At 38.7% G+C, this 27767-nt stretch overlaps 1 protein-coding gene across 1 annotated transcript; it reads left to right on the forward strand.

Moving 5' to 3' along the window:
• The first annotated feature begins 6225 nt into the window (after positions 1–6225).
• Positions 6226–26684, forward strand: hpda (4-hydroxyphenylpyruvate dioxygenase a). Its single transcript, XM_088320943.1, has 14 exons — positions 6226–6263; positions 6459–6485; positions 6599–6661; positions 7690–7794; positions 8330–8372; positions 8464–8546; positions 14379–14468; positions 14556–14662; positions 16951–17028; positions 18937–19099; positions 19181–19252; positions 22613–22735; positions 22812–22928; positions 26199–26684. Exons 4-14 carry the CDS (start codon positions 7714–7716, stop codon positions 26310–26312), a joined length of 1071 nt encoding a protein of 356 aa, XP_088177069.1. The 5' UTR covers positions 6226–6263; positions 6459–6485; positions 6599–6661; positions 7690–7713; the 3' UTR covers positions 26313–26684.
• Positions 26685–27767: the final 1083 nt, after the last annotated feature.

Raw genomic sequence — 27767 nt, forward strand, 5'->3', positions numbered from 1 at the left:
ATATAAAAGTAAGATTACATATATCATGCCAAATGGTATAGGCCGATACCAAGTAAAGTAAACGAGCACACAGACTGTAATGCCAAATATAGCTTTCAAAACAAAGATATTCAAGTACTTTATGTTAACACTGTTGAACTGTAAATTTGCTGTAAAGCTGTCGTAAATAGTTCAACAAAAAATGCATACCAAGTAAAAGAAGGAAAGGAAAAGTGCATAAAGCATGTGGTGTTATAGACAAATCTTCCATTAAAATATTCAAGTTCCTTATGTAAACATTGAAGAACACCCATCACTTGCACCAAACTGATCCAAAGTGGTTTGACGAGATCCGCTGTCTGACTGTACCACCGCACCGGGATGCTAGCTTTTAAGGGAAACATCAGGGAAGAAGTGCTCCGATGGTAATTAACGCATACATATCACTTTCACTATGTCAATATTCCATTGGGCAATGTTTTAAAGCGAAACAGTCCGCCTAAAAGTGTTTCTTTCTCTTTTCCATCGCTAGCATGCTACACCACATAGCCTTAGGAATCTTCTTTGTTTGGAACAGCGTAGCTAGACACCCAGGGCCGTGCGCAGGGCAGAATTTTAATCGTTACGTTAATACTGTTTGCTGTATCTTCACGCGTTCAATTGAAAATTATTGTCCCATAAATAAATAGCTTTTCGGGTGGCACAATATCTTTTCATTGTATACAAGAATATTGGACCTTTAAGTTATGGATTCCCCATGAGACAATGAGTGTCTGCTCTATAGAGAAACAACCTTTAAACATTTATAAGGAGTTGGTGCTTATTGCTTTATATACTAATAATAGGGATTTAAGTTTCACTATATCTTCACATTTTAGCACGTTGGATTTTTGTTTCTATGTTCTTGATTCCTGTCAGGACCCACTCACGTAACGTTTCTCACAGTTTTATTGGGAAGAAGGGAAAGGGTTGCGCCCATGATCCGGGGATTGCTGGACGCAGGAAGCAGGTCGCTCTAAACGTGGAAGTGGGACCTCCGTGGCGAGCGATGGCGGTGTCGGGAACGGAAAAAACGGGTCAGTAGCCAGGATAGAAGAGCAAAAACGTGGTCAGGATCGGAAACAAGTTGAAAGCCAGGAAAGGAGAGTAGATGTGGTCGAGATAAAAACAGATCGTTATTCGGGACGGGAGAACAGACTTGGTCGAGATCAAAACAGATCGTAGTGGGAGACAAACAGGAGCAAAAAAACAGGGCAGACGAAAAGGTGTTTGCCTTGTAAAAACAGAGATTAGCAGACGGACCGAGAAAAGGGGACTGACAGGACAAAGTTTAAATACTGACAGGGAGCCAATCTGTCAACAAGCTGCAGCTGGCGCCACACAGCCGGGGCAATTTGGGCGCCATTGCAATCGTGACACACGGGTGGGGCCAATTGGGCGCCATGGCAACCGTGACAGATTCCCAGTATTTGGCACTATCCTAATAGCTTTTTTTCCATAATCGAATAACCCATTCTATATTTCTGTTATATGTATTTTCCTATGTTTTTATACAATAACTTAAATATTGCTAAACGAATGAACTGTATTGTACATTATATGAAGTTTTTTTGGGTTGAATAGATATTTGCATCTACTCATAATTGTATTCATTATCAAGTCTTTAATCACTTATCATCGCTTGGATTAATAGTTAATCCAACATTTATTTGCTATCAAGCCGTAAGAGGAAAACGACACTAGCATTGTAATCTTTATGGCAGCAGGTTTTCTCTTAGATAAATGCAATCCGGATGCAGAGACGATTGCATTTGATTTTATACAGCGATCGTGTGTTGCTCCCATCACATGCATGAGTAAATTTTGCTGGCATCGGAGAATTTACCGGGAACTGACCTACAAAGCTCCAAAGTACCATTTCTAGACATTAAACCAGAGATGTCAAACTTAGTTTGGCTCTGGGGCAAGATCCAGCCATCGAGCTTGATAAAAAATGTCAAATTTAAAATTTTAGCATTGTTTTTTAGTATTATGCTTTGCCATCCAAGTCAAGTCAAGTCGAGTCATTTTAATTTGTGACGCCCTTAATCACAAGGAGTCTCAAAGGGTTGCACAGACCAACGCTTATTACAAACTACAGACTATTATCTGATCAGACTACGCACATTAGATGACTTTTTTTTAATTACCACACATTTATTCGCAAACGACGAGAAAATATATGTTTATGTTTGTCATTTAATGTGGTAACTGTTTTAATTTCACAGTTGAGTGAATGCTATTTTATACCTGAACCAACACGTTATACAAACTCAACATGGCCCTCTAGCGACTGGAGAGAGCATTTGATATACATTTATTTTCAACAATCTTTGATAGAAACTACATATAGACTGACTTCTTTTTTTGACATACCTACTCAGAAATTTGTGGCGGGCCGGATTAAATCATCCAACTCTTTGACATGCCTGCATTATGATGTTTGGTTCGAAAGTAGTCGACCTCAACACAAAATTTCCCAAAATCACGTATAATATGTTCCACTTAGCTACATTATGTTAACAAGATCAACCATACTTTTAGATTTATTAATCAAACTAATTCACAATTATTAAGTCCAACCAAATAAACGAATAAAGGTTTATTTAACAACATTCCATGTCATGCATAATTGCGTCCTCTAGCGGCAGAAGAAAGGACAATTACAGGACAGTTGTTCTCAGTGTCATCACCACGCATTTTCCCTGCACAAAAATAAACTTTTTTGGAAGGGTCAATAGTTTAAGTTGAGAAAGACTGTTAACCAGCTCAGTAGCCTAGATGGTAAGGCGCCCGCTTTGAGACTGGGAGGTCGGTGGTTCGCGCCCCGGCCGAGTCATTCCTAAGACTTAAAAAGTGGTCGGCGGCGCCCTCTGTTGGCTGCGGCTGCATCGGCTCGCTACAACGGGTCAGGTGCAATCGACATTTCGTTCTGTGTACATTGTTACACAGAATGACAATACAAGGAAATTATTATTATTATTATTATTATTATTAAAAGCTAAAGTACTTTTTATACGCACACATAAAACAACGTTGAAACATCAAGATAAACACCCTAACATCTACCACCCACTGCTATTAATGGTGTTTTCTTTGATATTCTTCATTGATTGCTATAGACGCCAACAATGACTTATTTTACACTGTAAAAGTCTTGTGCATTGATTGATAAGTCGAAATTAGTTGCTGATAACAATTGCAATATTGGATGCAATGGTAATCGAACCTAGATTGCGGTGGAGAGAGCGCTGGATCGTATCCACAAGAGTACTGGGGATAGATGACGTGCGAAAAGTCATTATATGTTTTGAAATGCGGACCCTGTAATTGTCCATCGTGGTGAAGATTACCTGAGCAGTGTTCTCGTTTGCCCGCGTCCCTGCATCCTACACGCATCAATTTTGCTGGGGACGCATTGGGTCAAATCAACGTGCGTCCCTGGGACGCATCGTTTTTGACACCAAATTGTCATTATTACCTGATTACTTTTTTTAAATTTTAACAAAGATTTACCGCACTCCAAACTTTTCGTCAGGCAGATCCGCCATCGCCATTGTTGTTTTGGTCTTGGCAAACAAGATCTTGTTGCTTCGAGATGATGTCATTGTTGTGGCGGTTGTCGAGTGAAAGACAAGTATGCCTCCGAAAAAACAGTTGGTATTAGGTGCAAATCAACAAAAAATTGGTCATTTCTTCAGTGTCGGTAATAAGTCGAAACATAACACAGAAAGTGGTAACAACGGCAATAATTCCGGCACGAAAAAAGGGTGAAGAAATTCTTCAGAAGACCGCGAAGGCAAGGAAAACACGTGTTTTGAAGCGAACGATTCGACGAAAGAAAATAAACAAAAGAATACTAGGAAGAAAAGGACTTTTCTGCCAAAATGGACTAAATTATACTCCTGGTTACGCTATGGGGAGGATGATAATGGATTGGACTTTGAGAAGGCATTACAACTATGGCGGGACAGCAAACCACGAAGAATATATGAACTGAAAAATTTGAAGTGATAACTGCTTTGTATTACCAATTAACTGTGATGATTAAAACTGCATGGATTTATAAATATTTCAGCAATATTATTTTGTATAGTGTACAATATTGTGAACTGAAAAATCTGAAGTGATAACTGATTTGTATTACCAATAAACTGTGATGATTAAAACGGAATGAATATATAGATTTATATTATATATTTGTCGCTGATTTACAATTACAACCGCGATAACACTATATTTTGGGGACCCATAGATCTCTGTTGGGACCCATAGATTTTTGAGCATGCGAGTCCCTGGGACCCATCACTTTTCAGAGGTAAAATGAACACTGCCTGAGTGAAATGGGTTATTTTAGCGGAGGCAAGGATGGATTTGGACTTCAGTGAGCTGTCGCACCAGTTCTGACGGAAAACCTCAAGCACGTCATATCCGTTCAAATTTCCTGCAACATAGTTATATTCATCTAGTTTTTTTCAGTCAACCAAGGCGTGCATCTATTTGGTCGCGATTTATGTCATAGGGGCGTCACAGAATCCGGGACAGCATTAAAATCAATCATAAGCGAGTCAACAGAAACCTTAAATAAAAGTAAATTACGCAATTATCCCCCGTAAGACATCCAAGAGGCCAGATATGGTAGCAGGGCAGATATTGTGGTTGCAAAATCCTTTAGTTCCTTAAATACAACATTTAGCCAGCACCTCAAATGTAACTAAATAATGATCAGAGATAGCGTTAGTATTTGGTAACACCATCACATTTGAAGGTGACACTCCTCGAGTCATAACCAAATCCAGTGTGTTCCCATCTTTTTGAGTCGCCCTAATAATGAATTGATTAAAACCAATTGTATCAATGTGCGACTAAAACACAGCAGTAAGCGAACTAAGAGGGGAATTCATAAGGATATTAAAGACCCCAATAGTTGTAATTTTGTGTGCATAGGTTACTAGGTCAGACAACAGTTCCGAGAATACATCTAAGAAAACAGAGTATGGTCCCGGGGGCGATAAACAGCCACTACAAAAGTTGGCGGTGACATGGAGGACCTATTCTATTCTATTCTATTCTATTCTATTCTATTCTATTCTATCTATACCCAAGACCTATAAAAGCACCGTGTTTCAAAAAAGACCCCCTAAAGGCATGCGATATTACTATTTGATTTGGGTAATGCAAAAAAAAACCTGGTCTTAAGATTGATTAAAAAATAATTTATCTGCATATAACTGGAATAAAAACCGGGTGATAGATTTGTGACGGCACCGCTTTCGTTTCCATACAAGGGGAGAGAGGGTCCACACCAAGACTGTGTCAGGACCAGAACAGAAACAGGACCCAATTGCGTGATGTTTACCACAAGCTTTATTGAAAGAAAGAGGAAGGGCTGCGCCCACGATCCGGTGTTCGCTGGACGCGGGAGGCAAGTCGCTCTCGGATTTGGACTGGGATCCGAACACATAAGAGGATCTTCTGTAGCGAGTGATGGCGGGGTCAGGGACGGAAAAAACGGGTCGGTAGCCGGGACTGGGAGAGCAAGGCGTGGTCGGGGTCGGAAACGAGTCGTAAGCCAGAACGGAAGAGTAGACGTAGTCGGGGACAAAAAGAGGACGTAAGCTGGGACGGGAGAACAGATGTGGTCAGGAGCAAAACAGGTCGTATCCTGAGAAAGATGGGAGCAAAAACTGGACAGGTGGGAGTCAGGGTCAAAAAAGGCTTGCCTAGTATATACTGAGGTTCGCAGACGGACTGACAACAGGGGACAGACAGGACTGGGTTCAAGTAGTGACAGGGAGCCAATCAGAACCCGCGGCGGTTGGCGCCAAATGAGCGGGCACAGGTGGATTACATCAGTAATCATGACAAACCACCCTTACAAAACCTGGAATTTTAAGTCAGCAATATAGAATCCTTGAAAAAACATGCAATCTGACTAATCCTAAAAGAAAAAGAGCCTCCAAGAGGGAAATGGCTCTTAATTGGTAAGGAGCCGACTCCTTTTGTTCACTCCTATGAGCTGGCTCATGAAGCTGGTTCGTTCAGCAAAGATCCATCACAGAAGGCCGAGTTGTGAAATGCACTGCCCGCCACTGGGTCTCCATACCACCTAGGTTTGCCTTCAGTTTTCCGGGTCTGTGAATCGATTGTAGATAGGTGGCCGATAAGCATTTTTCCGCAAAGAGGAGGAGGACACTGGACAGTAGGGTGTAGGTCGCAATCCACCAATCAAGGCCCGCTCTCAGGTCAGTACTTATCAGCAACACGGACCCGAGCAACGGTTTTTGATGTTGCTCTCGTTGAACTGAAGCTGTACTTGAGACATGGTGAGCTTATCGCACTCAATGAACATGATGCAAAAGCGCTAAGAAATATGAAATCTTTTGTAAATTATGCACATTTTGGTGATGTCATAACCCTTAACCCAATTTTCTTTTTAGACAAGCTACACTGATAAAGGGGAGAAGGTAAGTTGCAATAATTTAAAGCCCAAACTTTCTCCTTATGAAGAAAAACAAATGTAGATCAAAATGTACTCATTGATGTCAGAGGATTAAAAAAAACATTTGTTTCTTTCTAGCATGAAAGGGGAAAATTTCTCAGGTTCCATCATATAACCTTTTGGGTTGGCAATGCCAAGCAGGTCAGTAGATTCCGACATTATTTTTTGGGTCCCGCGTAAAGATCAGCTGTTTGGTTTTGGATTTATTATTAGATTTAGTTTTTCTTCCAAAAGGTAAGGGGGTTGGCTACTATACTTCAATAACATGTAGTAGAAAAGGGGTATACATTTAATCCTATCATCTAAACCACAGGTCTCCAATGTGGTGCCCGCAGGCAACAGTGTGCCCCCTAAGGACAGCTGAGGGGCCTGTTCTGAAAATAACTCACAAGTGATTGTGATTTTCTTGTAAAATTATTTTTTTAGTGATTGACTGACTTTATTTACCCTATTTGCAATAGATAGCCCGGTAATAACTTAGTAGCAACATATTAATAACAACATATGTTGTTATTTCAGCTAACAGGGACAAAAAGTCGCTCTTAGCTTGAAAAATTTTGGAGACCCCATTTCTAAGCTTATTTCATTATTTCACAGGCTCAATATTTTAAGATCTCAAATAGAATATTTTAACAAGCAGGACAACAAAAAGTTAATAGGTGAGCAGGTTGCTGCGTCGCTGGATTGGGATTTCAGGGATTTAATTCATAGATTTACAGTGATGTTACTCATTGCTTTTGGAAATAATATGAATGGGGACTCATCAGTTCATTAGAAAAAATAAGATTTGCCTTTGAATAGAATATGCTTATTATAGTTCATTTATTTTCACATTTTGGTATAAACTATCATTTTTAAATATTTTATATTAAAAATCTGGTTATAAAAGGAGGGTATTTATCAACAAAACCAGAAACAATGTAACAAACGAACAAAGGGGCACAAAACAATTAAAGTCTCCAAACTAAACCTGGCAAAGTTCAAGCCGGGAACAAAGACCAACATTGGAAATGGAAAAAAAGCACTAAAGTACAAACAAACTGTCCAAACAAGAAACCAGAAACAAAAAAATAGATATAAAAATAGAAACCGGGTGTGGCAATGGAAAACAAAGAAAAAGTAACAAACAAGTGGGCACTAAACTACTACTTTTTGGTCCCGCCTTGCAGGCTGCATCTTTCTACTGTGACAAAATGGGCTTTGAGCCTCTGGCCTACAAAGGTTTGGAGACTGGCAGCCGAGAGGTGGTCTCACATGTCATCCGCCAAGACAAGGTACAGGAACTTCTACATCAGGGATGTCAAACTTCTCACTCGGCCCATTGGATGATTTAATCTGGGCGTGCCATGAATTTCTGAGTATATCAAAAAAAGAACCGAGTGTCTGAGTGATTTCTATGAAACGTTATGATTTTTTTTTAAATAAATGCAAACCAAATGCTTGCTAAAGGGTATTAAGGGTTATATTCTCATCTTTAGTAGGCCTAGCCTAGTAGTTTAATGTTCTCTAATCCCATTGCCCATGCACTGCTAACAACTTTATTTCACATTACTTTCTTATCAGCGTCAAACCAGTACAACATTTAAGGGCAAAATTATATATTTTGTCATTGCTTCCACTTGGGTTTGTGTAGCGTGGTGAATTGATTCAGGTGTAATACTGCATTCAGTCAGCTGTTAAAATAAACCAGTTAACGCATCCAATACCTATCCTGCGAATCACTTTTCCTTTGTTGCCCATGATTTTGATATGAAGCGTTATTCTATTTTCTCCAATCTTTACTCAAACTCTGCTGTATACTTCAAACAGATCATATTTGCATTTGAATCCGCACTCAACCCTGGAAATAAAGGCAAGAACCTTGTAAAGGCATTTGAGGAAAAGAATAGATATAACAATATGAAATGTATGCATCATAAGAACTTGGTTTCATGTGCTTGCAGAAATGGGCGAGTACCTGATGAAGCACGGTGATGCGGCCAAAGACATTGCCTTCCAAGTGGAGGACTGTGATTACTTAATCAAGGTAAAACTGAAGTGTTAAGAAACCGAAATGTCATAAAAATCAAATAAACCAGTATTTCTCAGCGTGGCAAGAAAAAAATCGAAGGGTCAATTACACTATTTACCAGTACATGGCGATGATGCCCCGCTTGTTCATTCAACTGGCACGTCCAATAGGGATCACATCTCATTTTATGGTGATTTTTTGGGTTTCATTTCCTTTTTCTGCCCATAATAATCAATCCCAAGATAGGTAGATATAAGGGAAATACAGGTGGTAAACAGTGATAACAATGATCAAGTCGAAGAGAGAAACCATTGCAAAATTAGAAAATGATGTATGAGTGTCTGCCATTGAAGCGTTGCTGGAAAGTACAGTAAATGGTTCAATTTTAAAAAATATTTTTAGCTTTTTATCAGTATATGTATCTTTATTAACTGAACATTTAAATAGTGATCAATTGTTAGGTATACTCTTCATTTAGTATTTTAAATGTATTTGTGTTTGTGGCTGTTTCAAAGGAGTTTTAGGGGGTCGCTTATATTTAACGTGGACTTATAAGTGAGTACATACGGCACTTGAAGTTGTTTTGGTTTTTGGTCATTTTCTTTAAAAAAAATAGATGTATTCTACTATTTCAACTTTAACCTGCACAATCCTTTTATTGGATGAATCTAAGGTGGACATTTTTTCCTTGTTTGGGTCGCAGCTTGTTATTAGGGTAGAATGGTGGGTCTTCGGGTAAGACCAATTAAGAAACAGTGAACTAAACCAATAAACCACAGCCCGATGGATCATGGTACGAACATATTTTAGCATAATACCGCCATCTAGTGGCTCATTGGAGGTAACATTTATTAAGAAATTCTCAACGCCGACCCTGAGAAGTTCTCAGTGAGAACTAATGTTCTAATAAGCTTCACTGCATACTTTGCTTGATAAAATGAGAGTAAAACATGTTTTTTTTATTAGGTTGTAAGTTGTTTATGTGTTTGTTTGTGGCTTTTAATTTAGGCACAACACAAACACACAAAACAGCATCAATTACATCATTACTCAACAAACGGAAATAATAAACTATTTGGAAACAAACAGTATAATAAAACAGTACTTTAACATGTGTCCAAAGGGAGTAGGCTAAAGCTTCAGAGGGCTTACTCCTGTTCCATTTATTTCCCTTGCAGGGAAGACATATTCAAAATCAAAACAAGAAATCAACTTCATTATGGAGAAGTTTTTGGTCAAATATATCTGCTCTTAATTGCAATGTTCTTTGCTAAATTGTATTGATTGTTTTTATATGGGGTCTCCAGCTGATATCATATCTAAAAATCCTTCAGAGAAACTTAAACTTTTTGAACATTACCTATCTGTATTTGTTATTCAACGTCTGATTGGGATTTCCCTAATTCCATAACCTTTGTTTTTTAAACATTTAATGATAGTTTGTTTTTATCAAACCATTTTTACCTGTTTAGCTTCTACAGTACTTTCTTCCTTTAGGTTTGCACCTGAGCCTAATATTGTAGTGTCGTCAGCAAAAGAATATATTTTAATTTCGATGATACGTTACATACAGTAAATCATTTATATATGATAAAAACAGTTAAGGTCCCAGCACAGATCCTTGAGGGACTCCAGAGCTAATGCTAATAAGACTTATATTGCTTTCACCAATCTATACTTACTGAGATCTATTTGAGAGTTATGATTTTTCCCAGTGATGAGCAATTCCTCTTATTTCCTATTGTTGCAGCTTTTGAAATAGTACTTGGCGATTAATTGTATCATTAATTATTTGACAGTTTGTACTTGTTTTTCTACATCTGCCTTTATTGGAACAGAAATAAAACAGGTTTGTCATGGTATTTGTATTGGTAGCAATAGTAGCATGTATTTTGCTGCTTTTTAGTATTTTTTCAAATTAAAAGTGGTCTTAAGTTTCATTAATTACTTGTTTTCCTTCAATATTGAATACAATCAGTATAGAAAATAAAATAAAAAAATTAACCAAAAAAACAATTTAAAAGTAAATCAAATATTAAGTAATTTGTCATCATTGCTATTGTCTATTTATGTATTCATCTTTATTTTTAAATATGGCGATTACTGTGTTTAGCACATTTCAGGTCTACAAAGTCCATATTATTACAAGCTAGAATGGGGAAATTTAATATAAAAATGCACAGACGATTGCCGGTTTTTGAAATCAGAGTAGATTTTACCAAATTCTGGGTATTGCTGTAGCAGGCATCTTATCAATAATCCAGCAATGTCTCTGAAATCTTTACCACAGAGTCGATAGAAGCCATAGTTTCGGTCAATGCAGTTGCAAAACTAAAGTAAATGTAAACACGTGGACAGAGTTTCCACAGACTCCATGTAAATATTGTGTCAACATCAGTGAGGTCAGCAAAGATAAGAACACACAGAAAACAAAATGTGCTGCACCCTACCCCAGCATGTTTTTTGTTTATTGTTATCATTTCTTTTTCACAAGGTGACGGTCTGTAACCCGTCTTTTTGCAGCCCGATACCAGTGAGAGAGCCGCCATCAAACCACCCGTGAACTTATTTATACCAGCTAATCTTCCCTCTCGTCTCATAACGACATAGTTACACCCCTAGTTGAAATGTAGTATTGTAGTAACGTTCAAAGTGTTTTCATCTCCTTTCATCTCCTTTTATTGCAAATCCTTTTAATATAAGACCACTTGTTACACGTGATGGGACTGAGACTGAAGAGATAAACGTGAAAGTGTTGACGTTGGGGCACTTGTTGAACTGGTTACCCAACCCAAGGTCAAAGTGAAAGGTTGAGCTAACAAATCAAGTTCTGGGCTCGTCATTAAAAAGCGAAAACATTCCTAGTTTAGGATGCAGACTGGATTTCCTAAATCCGTTGTCGTGTAGCCTCAGTCTATGGAGGGCCACTGATCCTCTGTAAAAGTGAAAACAAATACTTTACTGTTGTTAAAAATCCACAATTCAAAATTAGAGTTCGATACATACATACACTACCGTTCAAAAGTTTGGAGGTGGTCAGAAATTTCCTTATTTTTTAAAGGGAAAACACATTTTTTTCAATGAAGATAATATTAAACTAATCAGAAATAAGACACATTCATTGTTAAATGACTATTTCTAGTTGCGATATCTACATAGGTGTATAAAGGCTTGTCAAGGATAAAACTTGAGATTGTAGGAGAAAAAAGAAAATAACACACACTCTGAGTCGGAGATTTACGAAATCAATCAAATCAAATTGTAAATAGTTGTATTTACCCGATCAGAGTAGTGTTTCCATTGTAAGGGGTCTCTCCTGGTGGCGGAGTACCGGCGACATCCCCGTCTTCGGCTATTAGGACGCTCCTTTTCCTTTTCGGAGGAGGTCCCCTGTCCACAGTTGCCAAGCTCACAAAAAATCCCACAGGCGCCCCGCCAGTCGGATATTGAGAGCCCCACGTTGGGTGCCAAGAAATATCAGGTTCAAAACGGTGTCCTGATAAATCAAGAGACTTTTGAGTTACAATCAAACTCGTTTATTAAGGAAAAGCAAGCACATTGAAACAAGGCAAAATTGTGTTCTTGGATTGCCATAAAATAATCCCACGGACTGAAGCGTGAGCCTCTTTCTTTTACCGTTTTATTGATTTCTGATTGGAGGATAGAATAAAACACGGGCATGTCAGCGCATTCTGATTGGTTTGGACAGGAATCACATATTTAAATGCAGTGTATGATGTTGGTCGCTAGATGGCGTGCGAGTTTAATACATGATACATCACAGCAGTTTTGTGTTTGAAAACAGATAGGAGTCTTGAGAAAATTACCAGTGGCCTCCAAATTGTTGAGACAAAGTTCCTTAGGCTTGGGAAGCTCATGCTCCTGTCTTTGGGTTGTATGGGTTAGCCAAAAGGAGTTCTGTGCACCTGTTTGATAACAGATAAGAAGCCCAACAGTCGCCTTCAAATTGTAGGGACAAAGTTCCTTTGGCTTGGGAAGCTTATGCTCTTGACCTTAGAGGTGTTCGCTCCAGAAAAATACTCGAAAACGCAACTGCACAATTATTGAGTATACATAAATGTATAAAAGCAAAGGTAAAAGTATAGAATATAGTATAAAAGGCACACTTAGACCATCATTTCCCTTACAAGGCCCATTACCAGCACACTAGTGTTCTCATTGTACATTGTGTTGTCTAATTGTGTAAGAAAGCTAATGGATGATTAGAATTCTCTAGTGCAATGATTTTAGCATAGCCAAAAACAAACAAAATGTAAACACAAATAGATCGCATTTGAAAGTTAGAATGGATAGTATACACAATCTTTAGATCCACAATCAACATTATACCGCAATAGCGATAGTTGAAATGGGAAGACAGCATGGTTTTTAGGTTCAGAGCTTTAGGGGTGCTGAGCTCCGAGAGCAGTTGATTTTTTTTTTTAATTTCACTTGAAGTGATTTAGGATCATTCAACACGGTTCAGGAGTGTCATTTCCCATTTGTGAACATCACAATTTGTGGTTAGCAGAAAGAGTATTACTATGCCATGCCCAATTTTTACTCATTTATTTCCAACAGACACGCACATACAGAAGAAGAAGCATGGAACCTATTTGACAATGATGCATTCTATTCCAAATTTATAATTCCACCCTACACTTTACGGATTGAACTGTGCCGCCTGCCTTGGGGGTTGCAAACCTGTCCATAACTTTTTGGTTTTGCAGTTCGTCAAGCACATCTTCTGATGGTTTTTGGGGAATCCTTGGGTCTTCTATTGCTTAAATGAAGTCCACAGGTCACTCCATCCTACCTGTTCTTGGACCAACATTTCCTTTCCCTTTTTAAATCCCTCTCACTTTCCACCAACAACCACATTAAAAATATCAATTTAGTCATTTAAATAAGGAATACATAATTAAATAATACATAAATAATCTAGCTCTTTGTTCTCAAACACTAACTGTTTCAATACTAAGAAGATTAGAATTCAGTATCATAAAAATCAGTGTCAATTCATTCTCAGTGAGTGTGTTACTTGTGTTGTCTGATGCTCCAGGTTCCCTGTCCCCCCTTTCTACCCCTCTCTCCCATCGCACTGAAGACCGTATACAAATACATTAGGAGGATGTTTTTGTATTTCTATTTTCTTTCTAGTTACTGTGGGTAATAGACTCTCACCTGAACATGGTGCTTTTTTACAGAAAAAAACGTGAATTTCTATGCTGGTGCTGGGAGGATGTCCACACACGTAGCTTACTCATATGCGACAATTAAGCTAGGCTGGTTATTGTTGATTCTATTCAATGCAGCTAAACTGAAGACTAATATCTGTTGATGATAACACAGTTGCGGTGTTGGGTGGTGAAAAAATTGGTCAACAGAACCACTGTATAACATACTCTCACTGTAGAACACCGGAGCCTCTACAGACTCTGCCGCTATGCCGCAAGTGACACTAGCCGAGCTAAGGAGAAGCAGGGAGGGGGCGAGAGAGGTGTTAGAAATCAAATGGACTGAACCATTTTTAAAACATTATCTAGCATTTTCATCATATTGAAGCCTATCCTGTTCTTTATTAAGAAAGAGAGTTTAAAAAATGATTTCGTTTTTGGGCATGCTTTAGCACCACCAAAAAATGGAAGACAGTATCGAATCCTAGACAATAGAATTGATCCAATCCAAATACTCGCTTTGTGCTAATTAGTAACAAAAAGTAGTTCTTAGCTTGGAAAAGGTTGGTGACCCCTGCACTACACAATACAGCAACATCTAGTGGCCAAATAATGCAGAGTGTCTCTTTAAGGCAATTGTAAAAACTCAATATCTGCTTTCCTCCGTCAGACGGCCAAGCAGCGAGGAGCCGTGGTGGTTAAGGATCCCTGGGTGGAGGAGGACAGCAATGGGAGGGTGAAATACGCCGTGGTGCAGACGGTGCGTATGAATATATATATATATATATATAAATACAATGAATCCAGTTCAAATGTGATGCAAATTTCCTGTTTTGTTTGTATGCAGTACGGACAGACGACTCACACATTCATTGAGTACCTGGGACCCTACAAAGGCCTTTTCCTGCCTGCCTACAAAGAACCCATGTTTAGAGATCCCCTCTTAAGCCAACTGTAAGTGTTTTGGGGAAATAGCAGATTCAAATTGGGAGTTTGTCTGTAGGAATTTGCCATGGGCGATGATAAAGAAGGGAAGACAATTCTCCGGGCAAAGGGATTAAACATAGTAGTTCTGATTAGAAGTGGGCGGGTCGATCCATATGTCGACATGTACTCAGATTGATTGTATTGTCCTGGGATTGATATTTGGCTCCAACAACTATTTCCTAAAAACGTCGCTTTTCTATGTAGCACCATCCGAGTTTGGGACTAATAGTAACAGTTTTATTACCTATCCTTACCTGGCCAGCTGCTGCATCCTGCCTGCCAGGCAGAAGAAAGGGCCAAATCTGTGCGCCCATAAAAGGCTCAAAATGACCAAAGCAATTAGGAAGTGCAAGAGGCAGCTGCTTCTCCCCCCCCCAAAAAAACAAAAAAAGACCATACTATGTGTAATTTGTGTGGTCAAATTGTCTGCTACTGTGGCAATACCACAAATTTACAGGCGACTATGAACAAAGCTCACCCTACAGAGAGCAACAAACTGCAAGAAAAAATGTAAGCATGTTAATGTTCCTGAAAAGAAAACCCTGAGAGATACACTTAATTTGCATTACTGATTTTGTTTTTAAATTACATTAGTACCTCTACTCACAAATGTGTCTACATACAAAAGTTTCAGGTTACAAAGTACCTGAATGGGAAAATATTGCCTCTAGTTACCTAGGACTTTCAGGATACAAAGACGAAAATACAGTACAGTACGCGTCTTTTGTCGCTCCAATTTGGTTAGTGTGCGTGAATCCTGGCATGCTCTTCGCGTCCCCTTGCTGCTCTGTAAACACGTGGCATTCCCATGCAAGAAATCACCCAGAAAAAGTGTTGTCAGGTCGGGCTATCGCTCATTATGATGCCATCTGCCTCGCGCATTCCCCGGATTGTCAAAAACCGGCAAAAGCAGACATCATTGGATTTGGTTTTTTAAGAAACACGTGGCAAAAAACACCAGTAATGAGCTGAAAGTATAGGGGGACGGCCCGATCTTGATAGATTTGCAGTGGTCTGATACTCCTTACATTTCAATATTATTGCTTGCACAGTGCTCCTTGGGATGTTTAAAGCTTGGGAAATCTTTTTGTACCCAAATCCAGCTTTAAACTTCTCCACAACAGTATCTCGGACCTGCGTGGTGTGTTCCTCGTTCTTCATGATGCTCTCTGCGCTTTAAACAGACCTCTGAGACTATCGCTGGGCAGGTGCATTTATACAGACACTTGATTACACACAGGTAGATTCCATTCATCATCGTTGGTCATTTAGATCGACATTGAATCATTCAGAGATCCCCACTGAACTTCTGGACAGAGTTTGCTACAATGAATAATTTTGCAAACCCACTTTTTCGTTTTTTATTTGTTAAAAAAGTTTAAAATATCCAAAAAGTGTGTTCCACTTCATGATTGTGTCCCACCTATTGTTGATGCTTCACAAGAAATTACACTTTTAAATCTTTATGTTTGAAATCTGAAATGTGGAAAAAGGTCACAATGTTCATGTCATGGGAACCTGTCGTGGGTTCAAATCCAGCTCCAGACTTCCTGTGCGGAGTTTGTATGTTCTCCCCGTGCTTGCGTGGGTTTCCTCCGGGCACTCCGGTTTCCTCCCACGTTCCAAAAACATGCATTTCAGGTGAATTGGCCGGTCCAAATTGTCCCTAGGTGTGAATGAGCGAATGAGTTGTCTGTCCCTGTGTGCCCTGCGATTGGCTGGCAACCAGTTCAGGGTGTCCCCTGCCCACTGCCCGGAGATGGCTGGGATGGGCTCCAGCCCCCCCGCGACCCTAATGAGGATAAGCGGTACGGCTGATGAGATGAGATGAGATATATATAGATTTTATATATATATATATATATATATATATATATATATATATATATATATATATATATATATATATATATATATATATATATTACATATATATAATAAACTAGCTCAAGGGACAAGGGTTCTATTATTCAATGATCATGACGTTTCTCATCAAAAAGTATAGGTATCGATCGATACTACATTGTTGGATCGGATCGATACCAAAATTCCTGGTATCGCCCACCCTTAGTTCTGTTGTATGTCAGAATCTCTTCAAAACGTTCCCAATGGAAGCTTCTTAGCACAGTGATACAAGTGCTCATATTTTTTCTCATGAGCAGGAGACAAAAAAACATGGATGTCAGAGTTCTTACCAATGATTGCCACAGGCCAGTATCAAAGTATCTCTCCCTATTCGTTTCCTTCCTCTGCAGCCCGCAAGTGGGTTTGCGCTTCATCGACCACGTCGTGGGAAACCAGCCAGATAACGAAATGGTGCCAATATCGGACTGGTAAGCACGTACACACTCGGGTGAAACTTCACAGTTCAAAGAACATTTGAATATTTATGACACGGTCAATCTATTACTATGATTACTTGTCGTTACATCATGACATATAACATTAGCCGGTATTTTATCTTTTATTTTGAAATAACCAAATGTTATTCAAATGAAGAGGTCTTTACCTATTGGTTGATCAGTAATCAACAACACAGAATGTATGTACATAGTCTTTTCCTTTCTGTATACACTGTACATATTTTATTTTATCCTATGGTAAACTTCTTTTATAAATGCTACATTTGAAAAGAAAATTTCATTAGCGTTTTATGTTAATGCCAATAAAGAAAATCCTGAATATTGAAAAAAATCGTCTCTAGGTGAAAGGTTTGGGTAGTTTGACCTGTGCCCTTATTTTCGTTGCGACAAAATACACGCCGAAGTACACAATGAAATACAGACGAAATACACGATAGAATACAAACAAAATGCACGATAGAATATAGATAAAATACCCGACCAAATAAATACAGATATACTCGACAAAATAATTGCGGAAATGCACATAAAAAATAATGACGAAATTAATAAATAACAAAATGAATTCCAAAATACATTGATATATGAATGAATTGAATTTATGTGATATATTTAGATACTACATGATTTATTTAAAGTAAGTATTCATTTATATATAGTGTATACTGTATATTATCTTTTTATATGCTATTTATTTCATAGCAATATGGTGGGGGGGTTTTGTTGGTTTTTTTATTTTGAAGGGATTCAAAACGTTTCATTTATGCCTATTTTAATTGACTAGACTGGGAAATATACGAGAAACTATAAATGAAGCCATAAAACATTATACAGTAGTGGCGTCAAACAGACGGCCCACGGGCCGGATCAGGCCCGCTGAGGGATTGAATACTGCCCGCGAGACAATGCCGAGGGGAGCGCAAGAGAAAAACGAGCTGCTGGTTGAAATATGTCCCCTTGATGTTGCCAAAGCTAGGTGCCTCTCAAAGACACTGTACTTGTATTTATTTCTCCCTCTGTCTCTCTCACTCTCTCTCCTCCCTTTTCTCTCACTCTCTACCCCTCTTTCACTCTTTCTGTCTCTCTTTTTCTTTCTTTGTTCTCTTTTCACTTTCTCTCTCTTATCTTTTTTTCTCTCTCTCTCTTGCTTTTCCCTTCTCTCTTTCTCTCCTTCTCTTTTTTCCCATCTTTTTCTCTCTTTCTATTTCTCTTTGGATTTCTTTCTTTCTCTCTCTTTCATCCCCCCTCTCACTATTTCTCTTTTAAACTCTTTTGTTTCTTACATTCTCTCTCTTTCTCTTTTCTCTCCCTCTTTCTCCTTTACTCTCTTTCTTTGTCCCTCTCTCTCTTTTTCTCTCCCTCTCTTGCTCTTATTTCTTTCTCTCCTTTTCTTTCTCTCTAATCCACTGGATTAGAGACAATCACAAAAATTAAAAAAATTAAAATAAAAAAACACCTCTGTGTCTTTGCAGAAGTTTAAAGAAGCGCGTTTTACATTAGATATGAAATCAAACAGGGATATTTAGGAAACCATTTTCTTTAAAAAAAAAGCAGAAAATACTTTTTAATCATTAAATTAATCATGTGTTTATATGCCTCTTTTGTGTCAATTTGCAATCGGCATGAGTTTCCCTGAATTAAATAAACTGTAGTGGAAATTAATTCAATTATTATTTTGCTACTTTTCTAATAAACACTACAAGGGATTAAATCTTAATCATTGTTTTATGACTAAATCTTACATCCCTGAATCATAATGATTCAATTGTGAGCCTCCAGAACGACCCCCAGCCCTCCAGCTGAGGGACACATTCATTTACTAGTCCGGCCCCCGTAAGAACAGCCCGCTGGTGTAGACTGATCCCCTCCACTTGGCAGGTATCGGAAGTGCTTGCTGTTCCATCGGTTCTGGTCCATCGATGACAAGCAGATCCACACACAGTACAGTTCGCTGCGGTCCATTGTGGTGACCAACTACGAGGAAACCATCAAGATGCCCATCAACGAACCTGCCGTGGGGAAAAAGAAGTCCCAGATACAGGTCTGACTACAAACAAGGGTTAACGCTAGAAAAAAATAGTTGACCAGGTTGGGGGTCCTCGCGCCTCCCCCGTTCATGCAGGAATACGTGGACTACAACGGAGGAGCCGGCGTCCAGCACATCGCCCTCAACACATCCAACATCATTCAAGCTGTAAGCATTGCATCATCATCATCATACAATGATTTGGCCCCCCAAAACGTTTTGACTTATTGCCATATTACATATTAAACTCATTGTCAAGAATCAGAAAAGGATCAGGACCCAAACGCGTGACGTTCTCACACAAGCCTTTTATTTTATGGGGAATGGGGAGTCATGCACGTTAGGCAGCGGTCTGGCGTGGAAAGACAGGAAGCCAGAGACCGACGGTATCGATTCCAATTGCCCGAGATGATATCGGACAGATGGGGTCGATACAGGACAGGAAGGGACAGACAGGATAGATAACGAATCGGGATATCGAAAAATAAAAGGAGAAACTAGAAGGGACCGAAAACTGGAGAAAATAATAAACAGGACAAAAATAGACGGAAACAAAACTGGAAACCTAAATTAAACAGGACAAAATAAACAGGAACAATACTGGACAGGAAATACCGTCAGAAAAAGGATCGAGTCGAAACCCCCGTCTTGTGGGGCAGAAGTTCGTTGACAGGCTGACAAAGGAAGTGTGACAGCGCTGAGCTTAAAATAGACAGAAAGCAGATCTGTTAACAAGCCGCAGGTGGCGCCACACAGGCGGGGCCAATAGGGCGCCATGGCAACCGTGACACTTATAGATTAAAAATACCCAAAATATATCCTAGAATCCTGAAAAGAAACCACATATTTTCAATATTTTATATTGTACTAACAGAAAAAAAAGAGTAGGCGTTACAAAAATATTGGCTAGCATCGGGTTAATACTTTTTACAACCCCCCTTTGCTTCAATCACAGCCACAAGTATTCGTGAGTATGTCTCTTTAAGTGTTGCACATCTTGAGACAGAAATATTTGCCCATTCTTCTTTACAAACTAGCTCAAGTCCGGTAAGGTTTGTTGGGGATAATTTGTGGACAGCATTTTTCAGCTCTTTCGACATATGCTCTATAGTACTGAGGTCTGGAATCTGGCTTGGTCGTTCTGACACCATGATATTGTAAGTTTTAAACCATTCCGTTGTTGTCATGTTAGAAGGTGAAGCTGCACCCCATCCTCGGGTCTTTTACAGATTTCAACAGATTTTCTGCCAAAATAGCCTTGTATTTGGCTCCATCCATCCATTTTATCAGCAACTCTAATAATATTCACAGTCCTTGCTGAAAAAGCAACCCCAGAGCATGATGCTGCCACCACAATGTTTGGCAATGGGGTTGGTGTTTTCAGTGTAGTGTGCAGTGTCATTCTTACGCCAAAAGTAACGCTTTGCATTCATTTCAAAAAGTTCCATTTTGATATAATATGACCAGACGTTGTTTGTGGCTTCTTGCAAACGCCAAACGAGCCTTTTTATTGTATTCTTTTTACTACTCTTCCATAAAGGGCAGATTTATGCAGAGTAACACTAATTAATGTCTTATGCACGAATTGTCCCACCTCAGCTGTGTATGCCTGCAGGTGATCTGTTTAGTTTTCTCCCTGTTTGGTCTGAAATTTTAGCGCTGGCGGCATTCAGTTTTATATGCATTTCTGAAATAACAACTGATCATGCTATGATTACTATGTTGTTACTATGTTATTACGGGGTCGATTTTTTGAAGTAGGGTTAAATAAACTCAGTCCACAACTAGAAATATAATTTTTGTTAGGTCTATTACCTTACACACCAAAAGAGACAAGAGATATTTCTATTGCTCTTAAGGGGATGGGGTCAGTTCTCAGCCTGAATCTTATCTGACCAAAACTTCAGCACCTTCTCTATTTTATTACAAACAATTCAGTCACAGAGATGTCAGAGGAGACTTTAACATATTAAGAGGATGCCATCATAAAACAAGGAACATCAAACACTCTGGAGTAAAACAAACATGACGATGCAGTCGTACTCCTCAGGCAAAAAGTTGAGTGGTTCACAAGATGATGAGTCTCTTTGAAGAAAGGAACTACTAAACTGTAAGGGTCTCTGTAATGCTCAATATTTGTAGCTAATGTATTATAAACTTACAATAATCCTATCCTTTTACCAGAGAATAACGATTTTCCCAACACTGGTGAGCTATTATCAGAACAGGTCTGGCTAGCACCAGATCAGAGACCCCTGGTTTAGACAGGTCTTGATAGGTTTGCAGTGGTGTTATGCTCTCTCTTTTTTATATTACTGCTCTTAGAGTGCTCCAGGAGATGTGTAAATGTTGTTTTGTATCTCATTCCTGATTTGAACCTTTCCACAACTTTATCTCAGATCTTTCTGTTCTTTGGTCTTCATAATGCTGTCTGTTCTCCTTTCGCAGACCCCTGACCCCAACACAGAGCAGGTGTATTTAAAGTGAGACCTAATGAAGGAATGTGAGAACAAAAAAATAAAAACAGAACAAAAACAATAATTTAAGAAGAAAATAACGTTACATGATATGTTCGAAAAGGGGTAGTAAGAAGCAAAATGTTTACATATTACCGACCCCTTCAGCTTCCCCACCAAATATACCAATGATATAACAACAATTGTAATTATATTAATAATAACAGTTATGATACAAGAATAGCAACAAAAACACAAAGTTAACTCAACGCACTATTCCCAATCTCCCGTACCACTCATACCCCACCCTCCTCTTCTCTGTATTACGCCAGGAATGTTCCTTTGTATCTAAACCTGAACAAGTGAATAGTTGGACACCGTTTGATCTCGTCTTGCAATCCGTTCCAAAGCTTGACTCCACACACAGACACACACATACTTTTCCTGGCGGTTCTCACCTTTGGGATTATGAATTCACTAAAGCCCCTTAAGTTATAATGTCCCTCTTTCCGAATGAATAATTTACGGATGTTTTCTGGCACTATGTTTTTGTTGACCTTAAATAGCAGTTGTGCAGTGTACTAAATCATCTAATTTTAATAATTTGGACTGCAGGAATAAAATATTAGTATGATTTCAATGACACACAGGATCACTCTGTTTGTCATTGTTAGTCATTAAGGTCGATGTTGCATCATTTAGAAGTTATCCGGGAACTTCTGGAGGCTGAGCTGAGAGAACAGGGGACCCATATTTTTGCAACACCTCCTTTTCATTTTTTTCCTTGTAAATATAATATAAAATGTTAAACTGATTTGCTTCCACCTCATAATTGTGTCTCACGTGTTTTTGATTCCGAGAAAATATTATCAAGCTCTTTTTAGCTTTAAGTATTTAAGTCCGAAATGTGGCAATACGACAAAAAGTTCTCGGATGGGCCAATACTTTTGCTAGGTACTGTAATTCCAGGATGTCAACACACCTTGAATTACAAAACAAGGCAAGTCTTTGCGTGTTTCATTGCTCACCTTCCTTGCTATTTTTTTCCCATTTCTAACCTCACAACCAAAAGATTGTGAACCTGCGCGCCCGAGGGATGGAGTTCCTCTCAGCACCTGACACCTACTACGACACCCTGAGGGAGAAGCTCAGAACAGCCAAGATCAAAGTCAAGGAGGACCTCAACCGCTTGCAGGTGAGGAGAAGTCGACTTTAGCTTTTATTCACGGTCGTCTTGATGTTTATGATCACGAAAAGAATTTCCTTTCCAGGAATTGAAGATCTTGGTTGACTTTGACGACAAGGGCTACCTTCTCCAGATCTTCACCAAACCCGTGCAGGATAGACCCACCCTCTTCCTGGAGGTCATCCAGAGGAACAACCATTATGTAAGTTCAACACGGATTTTACACTTGCTTTAAAGGAGGGTGCGTCATTTGGGGGGGGAAGACATTGTTTTGAGAATGGGGGCTTAGTGGAGTGATGGAGAGTGTCTTGCTTGCTTTTTTGTTTCTTTTTGTCAGTGTAGCATGAAAATGGTGAAAGTAAGAAAAGGCCTGTTTCAACACAAACCCAAAGAAAGATATTAAAGAAGTGTTTATTCGATCACTCTAAAAAATGCACGTACTTGCACGCGTATTATGAATGACCTTATTGAGGCTGCAATGATTACACAAGCCAGGAGATGGTGGCAGAGAGTATATTCAGTACAGATTCTTCATTTCTTTCATTTTTCCCCTTAATACTCCTACTATGTCTTGTTTGGCCCCTTTCCATTACTTTGTATCAACTGTTTTAAGGCCTACATCTTAAGTTATTATCATTACTTAGTGTCACACAAATAAGTTTAAGAATATACGTTCTCACTCCCTTTCATAATGTGGTTATTAAACGCACAATTTTCTCATTTTGTTGTATTTTAACGCATTGTTTCAGATTTTATGAGACAAAAAATTCTAAAGTGTGAGCAATGTAATTCACAATGGCAGATGCCACCTATTTTTTTTAAGACAATTAAGAAACATGATAACTTAAAATGATGAATTTTCTGCCCCATAAAATGATTGGATGCTTGACTTGCTGTTATCTTGCTAGTACTATCACTGATTCTATTGTTTGGGGATGAGGAGTGCCGCACATCAGAATCTGTGGTCTCACTATCGCCCTCTGCCATGAGGCCAGAGAAATGCAGGCCTCACTCGTTCAGCAATATGTTTGATACGAATAACCATAATACAGTGGTACCTCTATGTACAAATGTAATTGGTTCTGGGAGTAGTGTTGTAACCTGAAACATTTGTAAGTAGAGATGTCTATTGAATGCAAACGCATCCGTTCCAAGCCCCGCAAAAGTAGGCTATATTTTTGATAAATCTTAAAAGAGCATCAAAACATGAAACAAATACACATTGAAATTTGAATAATGCACAATAAACATAAAGAGGCACATAATGTAAAAAAAAAAAAGATAAACAAAAAAAAAGTGTCTTTGTTTTAACTGGCCTCTTTGTTTACTGGTCCTCAACAGTGTCTTATGCCTAGGGTTTCTGGAAAAACTGATTCAATGACGTCTGCTTTTGCTGGGTTTTGCGCAAGGCAGACGTGATCATAATGAGCGACAGCTCGACTCGTCAAATGTTTTACTGGGGGATGTCTATCCAGGAGTTCTGAGACTTTGTGGAATTTTAACAAATTGTCTTTAATACGGGCTGTTAAAAACCTTTTCAACACAAACGCCTCCCTTTTTCATACCTTTCTATTTACGGGTGATTTGTTTTGATGGCCAGAAAAAGTCACAATATATTCCTTTCCCTTTGTCCACTTTTCTTCATGTCTTTCTTTGGGTCCACTGTGAATGATAGCTCATAGAAGCGCTACCATACATAAGACTGTTTAGAGCATTAAGGAGACGCGAAGAGCAGGCCGGGATTCACGCTCGGGTTACTAGAACTCTCGGAGTGGCGAATGGCAGCGCCTACGGCACTGTAGTTTTGACTTCTAAAAGCAGATACTTTCCCGTTCAGGTACTTTGTAACCTCAAACTAGAGACATTCGTATGTAGAATTACCACTGTGTAACGTGAAATCCAGCAATTTTGAAAATGAAAATCCCCAAATTTGGAAGTGACATGAGAAAGAACTTTAACACTGAATAAATAAAACATTTCGATTATTTTCAATTTTACATTTCCATGATGACAGGTGAGGCAAAGCCTCACTTGCCTCCCCTGACCGCACTTCACTGGATAGCTCCAGGGCTATGAACACCCTTGATAGATGGTACCGAACACCTGCAGTTTAATAAAGAAGCTGCGAATGCCGAACACCTGTTTAAAGCCAGCCCTCTGACACGACGCCGCTTGTTCAATTCTACATAAATCAATCAAGGGCCAAGATGAAAAGGCTTCCCGTGTCACCTAGAGGGTTTCTCATAATCACCGGGAACATCTTCCGAGAGTCCCGCCAAGTCTGGAGATGGAAATTTGTCTCTTTCGGCTCCCGAACGGCTCCCAAACGGCTCCTTCCTTTAATCCAGGCATGCCAAACATACGGCTCACAGGCCTGATCTGGTCCGTTGCGCCATGTCTTTTTAAGTATCTCAGAAAAAGAAGCGAGTCTCTTGGCCATTTCAATCAAAAGTTATGAAAAGTTATGAAAATCCTTTGTTTGTCCGCTAGAGGACCCTGTTGAGTTAGTATAGCTTGGTGAGTTGGTTCATGTCTAAAAATGCACTCACTCAATAAGTAAGTTTGATCTGAATTTTTGAGATAGCAACTTAGCTAGATGGCTTGCTAAATAGCTAAAAAGAAGCTTGTATTGTTAGCTAGAAAAGAAAAAAGGTAAAAAGAGTAGGAGGGAGCTAGATAGTTAGCTAAAAGAGTGATAAGCAAGAAAGAAAGCTAAAAAAACGACATAGCTAGCTAGAAAGGAGGCCAAAATTTAGCTTGATATATAGCAAAAAAGATGACATTTTAGCTAGATAGCATGCGATAAAATGTGAAAAGCTAGCTAGATCCCTGGCTAAATAGCTAAAACTTTAGGAAGATAACTAGCTACATAGCTTACAAATGTAGCCAGATTGTTAGCTAAAAATGCAAATGTTTTTGCCTATTCGCTTTGTAAAACCCATAAATTGTAATTAAGTGTGTTGTATTTCTTGTAAAATAAATCAACAAAACACGAATTTGTTTAATACATGAATAGATTCTCATATTATTCCGTTAATCAAATAATTAAAAGTATGTAACATACTTGAAAATATTTTTGGGGGACCATGAAGCCCGTGAACTGGAATTTATTTGTTTGAATTTCTAAAATATAAATTTAGCATGTAATTACTATGTTATTACAAGGTTAATTATTGAAAATAGTGTTGAGTAGACTCAGTCCGCCAATAAAAAATATTTTACTAGAAAATCACTATGACCTGTTCTGAGCTATTTTCAGAACAGGTCCCCTGACGTCTCAACTGTCTCCAGGGGGTACCCGTTGGAGACCCCTCCTTTAAACACACCCCTGTTCTCAGTATTTGGTTTAATAGTTGTCTATTTACTGTAGGGAGAATATCAGTAGGGAGAAATTCTTGAGCCCTGTGCCTGAGACAGTGCCCCGGTAGGACCATACAAGGCAAGCCTGCTTCAGATTGTGATCATTTTTCAGGGCTTCGGTGCAGGAAACTTCAAGTCGCTCTTCGAGGCCATCGAGAAGGACCAGGAAGCTCGAGGGAACCTGACGGCTGTGACCGCCGATGGCCAGCCCCAAAGTTTCCACTGATTAATCCCCTCATATGTATATACTAGATTTATGACCTTATTTACTAATTTCAGTCAATTCAACATAAATCCGTCTCTACTTACGTGTACGGTAATCCCTCGTGGTTTACTTTTCGCCGTTTTGCTACTTTGCGGATTTTTGAACTGCATCCTGGTTGGCTAAACAGTCTCCCTGTCGCTTTTCTGCCTGTGTCTGCCTGTGCGGCAATAACGTTGCAGTCAAGTTGGACTTCTCGACATGCTACAGCTGGGGTGAGCAAACTGCAGCCCGCAAGCCAAATGCAGCATGAATGAAATAATCAAAATATAATAACAATATATATAAGAGTAAATAAAGTACTTCTAATAAAAACGTTGTTTGGTGCCTACTGTATCGCTATTGCCCTTTTGTGTGCAAAATACTACCACAGAAAAATTACATTTGAAAAACTACAAAAATGCAACTACAGTAATATTACTAGAATAAAATAGAAATATTAGAAAATACTAGTATGGAAATACAACAGAAATACTACAGAAATACGACTATGGAATAATTCCAAAAATATTCTACAAAAATATTACAAAAATACAGTAATACTACAGTTAGGGTTCATGGCCAAATTCAAGCACTTTTTAAGGACTTTCAATGCCAACTTTCTAATACCTCCAGTACTTTTTAAAGAGAAAAAAATCCAGTGTGAATCATGTATTTTGCAAAGCCACAAATACTGTACGTATGATTTATATACTCCATTTTTAATCATTAATCACGACTTATGATTTTTAGATATTGATTAAATCGTGAAAATATTTGTTTTTGAGGTATACTGTAGGTGTTAGGTAAAGATCACAGTAGTATGTCATTTTAGTATCTTCGTATTTTGCACGGCCCATAAAAAATGTCCTTAATTGATACGTAATCCCACATTTCAGAGTGCCCCGTTTAGGTGTAGCATGCACCTGTCCTCTAGGGGGCAACCCCTAGAGGCTAAAAACACTTAATAAGAAATGCCATACAAACTAATGCCAGGTGTCGTTAATCATGACTGAAGTAAAATTGCAATGTCCCGGGGATGCCACCAGAGAGCTGTGTCAGTGTCATTTTTGAGCAGACTTGTGGCAACAATTTCAAACAATTACGAGCACTTCATCTAAAATTCAAGCACTTTTCAATCCTTTTAAACACAAAAATAAAATTCAAGCATTTTCAAGAATTTCAACCACTTGTACGAACACTGTATAGTACAAAAATACTACTACAGAAATACTGAAAAAAATGACTAGAGATATATTATCCCAGAAATACTACAAAGTACTACTACAGTAACATTACAAAAGATGATCTATGAAAATACTACAAAAATACTAGAGAATTACTAAAAATATCCCACTATGTAAATACTACAAAAATACTATGCAGAAATACAAAAAAAATGCTATGGAAATACTAAAAAAAATAAAGAATTCCCCCCCA

This window comes from Urocampus carinirostris, chromosome 17 (genome assembly GCF_059441175.1).
Source record: "Urocampus carinirostris isolate Australia breed hairy pipefish chromosome 17, RoL_Ucar_1.0, whole genome shotgun sequence".
NCBI lineage: Eukaryota > Metazoa > Chordata > Actinopteri > Syngnathiformes > Syngnathidae > Urocampus > Urocampus carinirostris.